Source organism: Vidua macroura, chromosome 8, assembly GCF_024509145.1.
Source record: "Vidua macroura isolate BioBank_ID:100142 chromosome 8, ASM2450914v1, whole genome shotgun sequence".
NCBI classification, from domain to species: domain Eukaryota; kingdom Metazoa; phylum Chordata; class Aves; order Passeriformes; family Viduidae; genus Vidua; species Vidua macroura.
This window is the reverse complement of record NC_071578.1, coordinates 965457-974244: the sequence shown is the minus strand read 5'-3', so window position 1 is coordinate 974244 and position 8788 is coordinate 965457. Positions and strand designations below refer to the sequence as shown.

The 8788-nt window shown below is 47.3% G+C and overlaps 1 protein-coding gene across 1 annotated transcript in view; it reads right to left on the bottom strand.

Annotated features, from left to right (window-relative positions):
- Positions 1-2546: 2546 nt before the first annotated feature.
- TCERG1L (transcription elongation regulator 1 like) overlaps positions 2547-8788 on the bottom strand; it is a 57647-nt gene continuing 51405 nt past the window's right edge. The window contains exons 11-13 of the mRNA XM_053983586.1: positions 7172-7261; positions 5277-5395; positions 2547-3469 (exon numbers count right to left, since the gene is read on the bottom strand). Coding sequence (XP_053839561.1) covers positions 3313-3469; positions 5277-5395; positions 7172-7261 — 366 coding nt within the window. The 3' untranslated portion in view covers positions 2547-3312. The remainder of the gene's footprint in view (positions 3470-5276; positions 5396-7171; positions 7262-8788) is intronic.

Here is an 8788-nt window from a genome sequence, read left to right as displayed (position 1 = left end):
AGCATCCAGTCAGGGCTGAACCCAGTTCCCTGTCTGAGAGGAACTCCTCCTCAAAGCTCCAAGCCAGCTCCAGGTCTCTCTCTGCAGCAAGAGGAAAACTCCATCCCCTTTCCAAGGAAAAGCATCATTTCTGCATTCCCCGTTTCTCCCATTTCCCTTCCCAGTGTGGGGACTTCAAACACAACAACCTCAGGTGGGAGAAACCCAGGGAAAAGTGCCTGGATCCAAGGGAGCTCAGTGGGAAGAGCCAGAGGAGAGGCAGCACTGCCCAGTGTCAGCAGCAGTGCCAGGGAAACACAAACAGGGACATTCCTCTGGCACTTGAGCATAAATCACCTGGAATTGCTCACAGAAGCAAACCCAAAGCACCTCGCTGTGAATCCAGAGGAGTAAATTCGGAGTCTCCCGGGAGCTCTGCCATCATTTGTTTTCATTTCTCTGACTTCTCTTCATTTCTGCTCGGGATTAGCTCTCCCAGCAATGATCACAGCAACAGGGAAACCTGCTCCCAGGGGAGCGGGATGAAGGCAATATTTACCAAAGTAAACCCAAGCGAAGAAATCCAAATATGAAGAACTAAATTTAAAAAAAAAAAAAACAGTCACAAAGTACTTCAAAAAGAGAGCCAAAATGGCTTTAACTCTTGCTCAACCACTAAAACATCTGTAGCCTTGTTGGGAGACTGAAAAGCAGAGAAAAAAACCATCCCAAAGTCACCAAAACCTCCCAAAATCATCCTTTGCACATCTTCACATTGCCCACATTGTGCACAGTTTGTTCCCTAAGGATTTTGCATTTTACCTATATGAAGAAAAGCCACATAACATTATCACTTTGATTTTTCCTGCTATTTCTCTTGGGTTCAGACCAATACAAGGATGTCAGCACACAAACTGCTCCTCACATTATCCCAGCAAAGCCATTTTTAGCATTTTATTGGCACGTGAAGCCAAAATGAACAAGCTCGAGTCCTTGGCAGCCCACTCCTGTGACATTCCCATTCTCTGGACAGAGGGACACAATTCTGTCTCTCGGGATTGCACAGAGAGAAGAAGAGAAAACAATCTTTATCTCTGCCCCTTTGTTTTCCCCATGTGGAATGTGGTGTGGAGATTGTTCACCTGCAGGGATTGCTGGGCTGGATTCTGGTGAAGGTTGTTTGGGGTCAGTGACCAGTGGGATCCAGCTGAGAGTCACAGTTTGAGTTAGTTGATGGGTGAGTAAGAAGTGAGTATGTAGAACAGGATAGTCACTCTTTAAATAGTCCATTAATGTAATATAGTATAGTTTTAATAAAGCTATCCTTCAGCCTCCTGATCTGGAGCAGACATCAGCATTTCTTCCCTGAGCTGGGGCAGCATGATTTTACTATACACTCCACCTCAATCTAGCTTTTAATGACAATTCCCTAATTTTCATTGGGGAGGCAAACCCCAAGCTCCATCTGGAGATACCCTGGCTTCATTCTCCTCCCCAGTCATCCAACCCACTCCAAATGGAGCTGTTCTCCATGTCCTGGCTGCCTCTCAGTGCTCTTGGTTGAACTGAAAACCGTTAAAAACCATTAAAAACCATTAAAAACCATTAAAAACCATTAAAAACCACTAAAAACCATTAAAAAGAATTAAATCCATTCCACTCCCTGAAGTATTTTCCCGCCTTGAAAATGGGACAAAATGCAGCTCTCCAAAAGCCCCAGGGCGCTCACCTGAGCACGAGCACATCCAGGAGATCCCTCAGGGATGTGAAACCATGGAGCAGCTGGAGACTGCAGCGGGGAGCAAGGAACTGAACTGGCCTGTGACAGCTGGCAAGGCCTGGATCAGCCCTTTTCCTTGTCCCTCCCCACCCCACAGGCAGGAATTCCTTCCCAGTCTCCCACTAACCCTTCCCTCTGGCACTGGGAAGCCATTCCCCCTTGTTCTGGCACTCTGAATTATCCTGAGTCCATTCTCCCAAGGCAGCAGAAAGTTCCTTTATTGCCTTGATTGTAAAAATATCCAGCACACACCTAAATAAAGATTACTGGGAGCTAGAGAAAGCATCCCCCTCACTCCAAGCCAACTGAAGTTTATGGATTTAAGGAGCAAGAACTTAAAATTTAGATCTCCTGAGGAAAAAAAAAATTACAATCAGAGCATTTTTGGAGCAGCACAAAGGCAGGGATGTCCTGATGTCCCTCCAGCCCCAACATCCTACCTGTGTAGCCAGAGTGACTCTTGTTCCCAGTATCCTTAGATTTTTGATGGATCTCGCTGGAATTTGCACACACATCTCAATTGCAAGGAGCCCCCTTTGGTTTTCCATCTCTCCAGTAAAAATCGCCAGCCCTGTGTTATTTTCCCCATTATTTCCTGGAATCCCAGAGTTTCCTGAGCTGGAAGGGACCCACAAGGATCCAGTCCAACCCCAGGCCCTGCACAGACATCCCAAAAACCCCCTACCCCCATCCCGGACAGCATTTTCCACTTGAGTTCTGGCAAAAAAAAAAAACCAAAAAAACTCTTCAAAAAGTTTCGCCCCTGAAATCAGGCTTGAAATGCTCCTTAATTACAAAAGTTAAATATTTATTTATACAAATATGATGAGAAAAATCTCATGCAGACTCTTCACACACAGGAACAGAACCCAAGTCCGACTGGGATGGCTGCACCACAGAACTGGGGTTGGAAGGCTGAGGGGGACCCCGCCCACGGCGAGTTCCGCGTGGGAGAGTTCTCCTATGGAACATGTGCCAAGATTTTCACACTCTTCACCAAGATCAACAATTAATAGCTGATTACTACTACTCAGAGGACTGGACAGAGACGGATGAGCAGCGGGAGCGGATCCTGCAGACCACCAGACCCCACACACTTGGTGGAAATGCAGAGTTGCCAAAAGATTGCTTGAGATAATTCCCCTAAATGATGGAAATGCCTTGAGATTGCTCTGGATGGCATCTGCTTCTGCTTAATTATAAATCTGCATTGGAGTCATAACTTGTGTATATTACAAGTAATTTGCATAATTAAAACAATTAAGGGATCGACATATCATGGCAATTAGAAATGCATCAAACTCTGGATGTTGTACAAAAGAGAGCTTCAATATGAAACATTAATTCTTTGAGAACAAAATATCCTTCCCATTCCTGCAGAACAGCCTTCCCAAATGCAGCGGATGCTCCCCAAACTCCGTTCAGAGGCAGTTTTCCCTGGGACCTCCCGCTCCGGGTGGTGCTGTTGGACCCCGAGCGTTTCCTCCTTCCTTGGAATCCCTTCCCACGGCCCCAGCCCGGGCACGTGTCTTTCTTGCCAGCTCCAGTTGCTCTTATCTCATTTTCCGTAGCCGTATCCTGTTTTCTTTGTCCCTCTTTTTGAGAATGAGAATGAACTGGTTGAAGAAGTGCTCCTGGTCCTTCTTCTTCTGGACGAGGCGGAAGCGCTGATCTCGGCCGTGCTTCTCGGCGAATTCCTTGAAGGTTGTCCTGTGGAAAACGAGACTTTGGGAAGCTGGGGCTGAGCTGTGCCTGCCACCCCCAGGCTCCTGCACCTGGACCCACACCGAAAATGAGGGGATGGGAATGCTGGACGGGAGCAGTGTTACTCTTGATTTTTAAAAGTGTTACGTCCAGATGTTGTTATTGGACACAAAGTAAGTATACAAATGTTTGGTAAGTTTAAAGGTTAAAAGGGAGAGTGTTTTATTTGAGTATTTGATATTTATGGAATTCTAGAGGTGATTGTGGATTGGAGGATGGAATTACTACTTCTCTAGCCACACTGGTCAAACTAACAGTTTATTAATTCCCTCTTCTTACAAAGAAGAATGTAAATCAATTTTTATTTATATGAATAGTGTGTGAGAACTCCAGTAGAAATATATAAACACGTTAAAAGGTTGAAGAAGTTTTATGAGAACTTTAAGACTATTAAAGAAAAGTTAACACTTTTAAAAATCAGAGTAACAGAGCAGGATGGAGAATGGGATGGAGGAAGGTGAGCCCACACCACGGCTCTGGACACCTGGAGCACCTGCAGCGAGCCAGGATTAACTCTGGGATTTAACAGGGATTGCTGCTTGGCAGGAGGCTGCTGAGCCATTAAGGGCACGCTCACAGACCAGTGACAAGGAGTTTTTATTTCAACTCCTCCATGCTCTGTATTTGCAAGGAGAGCTCCCTCCTAGCAGGGTTTTCTACCCTCATTGCCTTTCAGGCTGCATGCCCAGCTCCTGTCCCCAAGGTGACTCTTTGCTTTTTATTGGAAATATTTGGGATTTATTCCTCTCATTGCGTGCCTAAATCAAGGCAGGGAAAGGAGCTTCCTCAGTGCTTTGTTGTCACAGTCAGCTCCCAAAACCCTTCAGGGGTGAAATGCTCCTGGCCTCTGGGCCAGCACAGCTTTTCTCCTGGGGACTGGGAATATCAGTGCTGGAAGCAGAGCTTGGGTGGGACATCAGCCCAGAATATTCCTAATTTTGTTGTAAAATGTTTCCTGTAATTACAATTATTACAGCCCCACGCGCTGTTTGGATCCGTGTGCCCACGCAGGTTGTGCTGAACAATTATCTGCATGTTTTATCAGAGAAAACAGTAATTTCTTTGTTCCAGCAATTTGATAATATTTAAAACATAAACCCCTTTATTTTCATGTAATTTACAAATGAGAAAGCACTGCCCTAAGCACTGCCACTGTGTGAGTCTGGATCCACCACTAGAAAAACATAAATTGTGCCTTGCACGCTGTATTTTAATGTAATCACAGAATTGTAGAGTCACAGAAGGGTTTGGGCTGGGAGAGAGCTCACAGATCATCTTGTTCCAGCCCCCTGCCATGGGCAGGGACACATTCCATGAATTTAATGGCGTGGCATTAACAGGAACTTTGAGAAATTATATTTCTCTTCCACCAAACCCCAAGACTAAATACAATTTCTGAGTAATTACACCTGCATGTGTAATATGGATGGCACTGAACATTGTGGTACTGATTTTCCATAAGTAATGCGTGTTCTATAATCACAGCGTATGCAGGAGTATAAAATAAATGTGCTGTGAAAAGTGTTGCACATTCTGAGGGAGAGAGGGAGAGGGGAAAGGACAGAGAGAGGGAGAGACAGATGGAATATTTCCTCTCCCAGGAACACAACAAAATACTGGAAAGTATCAGGGAAGAGATGCCATCCCAGCATCGGAACAGGCATCTTCCACTTGCTAGGAAGAATTCCAGGCTGAAAAGCTCAGCCTAAATGACAAAGCCGAGCTTCCCAACCCTTCCTAAGGCAACGCCTACCTTGGGGATAACTTGGATTCTTCCAGAAGCTTCTTGAATTCTTCCTTGGCCAACAGCAACTTGTTCTTCTTCTCTTTGTACTCCTCCCTGACCCGGGTCTTGACAAACTGCTCGAAAATCTGGCCAGGGAAGGGACCCAGGACAAGGAGTTAGTGACGAAGCCTTTGGGGGGTTTTGGCAAGCCCAGGGCCTGCAGTCCTCATCTGCCCTCCCCACGCGTCCAGGAGTTTTTATTCCATCACCTCCAAGGACTGGCCCTCTGCCCTGGCTGTAATTGGGCATTTAACTAAAGGGCAGCAGTGTTTATGTTAATCCCAGAACCCCAGACTGGTTTGGGAAGGAAGGACCTTAAAGGCCAGCCAGTGCCACCCCTGCCGTGGCCCACGGGCCCAGGCTGCTCCAAGGCTGATAAAATGATTCCGTGATTCCAAGGAGTGTGTCTTGATTGACTCAATCATGTCCAGGTGTTGTCCTTGCCCATTCCCTGAAAAAATCCAAAACTCCCTGCTCAGGCTCTTTAGCAGCACTCTCCATCCTGGCAGCTCCTCATACATTTTAATTCCTGTATGTCCTTATTATTTTTGTTTCACTTTTTTTTTTTTTTTTTTCTCCTTAGGAAAGGAGATATTGGAAAGGGAGCAAATGAAGATGTATGTGCCCAGTCCTGTGGTAAATACCTACAGGGAGCTCTCTGGAGAACCACGGGACAATATGGAATAAGTTCATTTTTCATCCTGTTTATTTAAAAAAATGGACCATTCCATATCCAAAACTATTCCTTCTGCAGGATGACAAAAGACTTTTAAGGGAGAGAAACAACCACAGAACAGCAGCGTTCACCTTCTCTGCAAGATCCCTGCATCTCTCCTGAATTCTGGACACTCATCTGCAGCTTTTGGGACCCCTAGTGATCATTAATGCCCAAATGATCAAGGCAGCAAATCCCCACATCCCTTTGGAGCCCCCCAGCAAAACCCAGCCCCGGGCAGGCCCCAGTGCTCTGTCCAGTGGGGTCAGCACCAAACCCTGCCACACTCCTGGGAAGTGTCCTAAACGATGGAAATCCAGCAGTGCCTCTGCACTATCCCAATAATCCAGGCTAGAACCGTCCCCTCGGGGCCATTGCCCTCCCTGCAGCCAGGGCCCTGTTCCCAAGTCCCTGTTCCCAGGATTCCCAGGCTCGGGAGCTGTTCCTGCATCCCAAGGGTCCCTGTGATCCAACCTTGGAGCACCTGCTTGTCCAGGGAGAGAGCCCTGGGAGCCACAGAACATCCTGAGTGGGAAGGGACTCACAGGGATCACAGAGTCCAACCCCCAGACCCCCCAAAAACCCACAGAGTCCAACTCCCAGACCCCCAAACCCCACAGAATCCAACTCCCAAATTCCCCAAAACCCCACGGAGTCCAACTCCCAAATTTCCCAAAACCCCACAGAATCCAACTCCCAAATTTCCCAAAACCCCACAGAGTCCAACTCCCAGACCCCCAAACCCCACAGAGTCCAACTCCCAGAGCCCCAAAACCCCACGGAGTCCAACTCCCAGACCCCCAAAACCCCATGGAATCCAAATCCCAAATTCCCCAAAACCCCACAGAGTCCAACTCCCAAATCCCCCAAAACCCCACAGAGTCCAACTCCCAAATTCCCCAAAACCCCACAGAGTCCAACTCCCAAATCCCCCAAAACCCCACAGAGTCCAACTCCCAAATTCCCCAAAACCCCACCCTGTGCCTGGCGAGCATCCCCCCGATGGGCAGAGCCAAACCTATGAGTCTCCAGAGGGAAATTCTGATCCTCTGGAATTCTTTCACCCTCCCAGGACAACTCCAGGATCTCGGTTAGTCTGGGAGGTGTTTGCTGCAGCCAGGGCCGGGCTGGGGCACAGGTCACTCACCTGCTTCCTCTCCTCGGGGTTGAGCAGGAGGTAGCGTGGGTCAAACACGATCTTGTGCAGCTCCTTCTCCCACGTGGAGAACGCCGACACCTGCGGCACAGACGGGTGTCACCAGATGACACAAGGAGAAACAACTCACCACAGCCGTGGTCATGATGAGGAGACGAATTTATTTCCTCTGACTCCAACATTTATAGTTCTCAAAAGGTGCCAGTGGGTTGGAGGGTGAACGTGCCACCTCTCCAACAACACTGCACAAACTACCTGCACATCAAATTTCTCCGTCTCTGTGAAAGAATGCAAAACAACAGGTTGTTTACAGAAAGTTGTGTGGGAAAGTTCTCTGTGGATATTCTCGGCTCAGTCAGAGAGAAAGAGAAAGGTTTTCTAACCAGGCAAGAGCCTGGGAAACAGTTGGGAAAGAATGTAAATAATTCTCTAATCTACCTTGTTATTCACATTGTTTATAGATATGCTCTGCCACTGTGTGCCATTCACTGCACACCAATGGTGTGGGATGTTTTTATTCTAAGACCAATGAAATTAGAATAAAAACATGTCACACCATTGGTGTGCAGTGAAATTTTTTCATTGGTGTGCAATGAAATTTTACTCTAAGACCAATGAAATGAGTCTTCTCCATGTTCTCTATATATAGAGCGGTGCATTTGAAATAAATCAGAGCTCATTTTCTTTGCCTTCTGATCTGGATTTCTCTGTTCCCGTCCTGCTCGACAGCGACAGTTCTCTACAAGAATGTGAACTCAGAAGGGTTTAGAAAACTCTTAAAAAATCAGGGCGACAGACGGGGGCACGGCGTTTGGTGAGGATGGGCAAGGAGCAAATGTTCCCGGGAGCTGAGCCAGCTGAGGAGCCCTGGGCAGGATTCTTTGGGTGGCTGAAGGTGAATTTTAACCTCTGGCAGAGCTCTGGTGGCCCCACACGGCCAGGATGGATTTGCTCCTCAGCAAAGCTCTGGGAGATGCTCCCTCCCCGCCCGTGCTGGAAGGAGCCTGCAGCGGGCAGGAAATGCAATTTTGTGGTGCTCTTTGTGCAGCAGAGGCTCCAGCTCCCATGAAAGGGACAATTCCAACCCCAGAGCTGGAGCTGTGACCAACTGAGGCACTGGGAAAGCTGGCAGTGATCATCCTCAAAGCCCCACACTGGGATGGGAACGCCCCATCCTGCAGGGCTGCTTCCAGCCTCGTGGAGTCCTGGAAGCACGGAGCACTTTGGGTTGGAAGGGACCTCGAAGACCACCCAGGCCCACCCCCTGCCTGGGCAGGGACAATTCCCACTGCTTCAGAAGCTTCTACAACACCCCTGCTAATTCACTGGCGACAGAAAAAATCTGAAGGAAATCAAATATTCTAATCACTCCAACTAATTACAAAAGGGTGAATTCACTAAAAATAAATTTTAAAAAAAGGATGTGAAGTATAATTAAACAGTAATTAACACTCCAGCAGGAAAGCTCTGATAAAGCAAAGTGGCTTTAAGTGGACTCGTTTTCTTCTGAGAGCGGCTTGAGATTGGAAAATCCAAAGCTCAGGCTGCCTTTGGGATTTGAAACCATTGGAAAATCCTAAATTCAGTTTGCCTTTAGGATGTGAGACC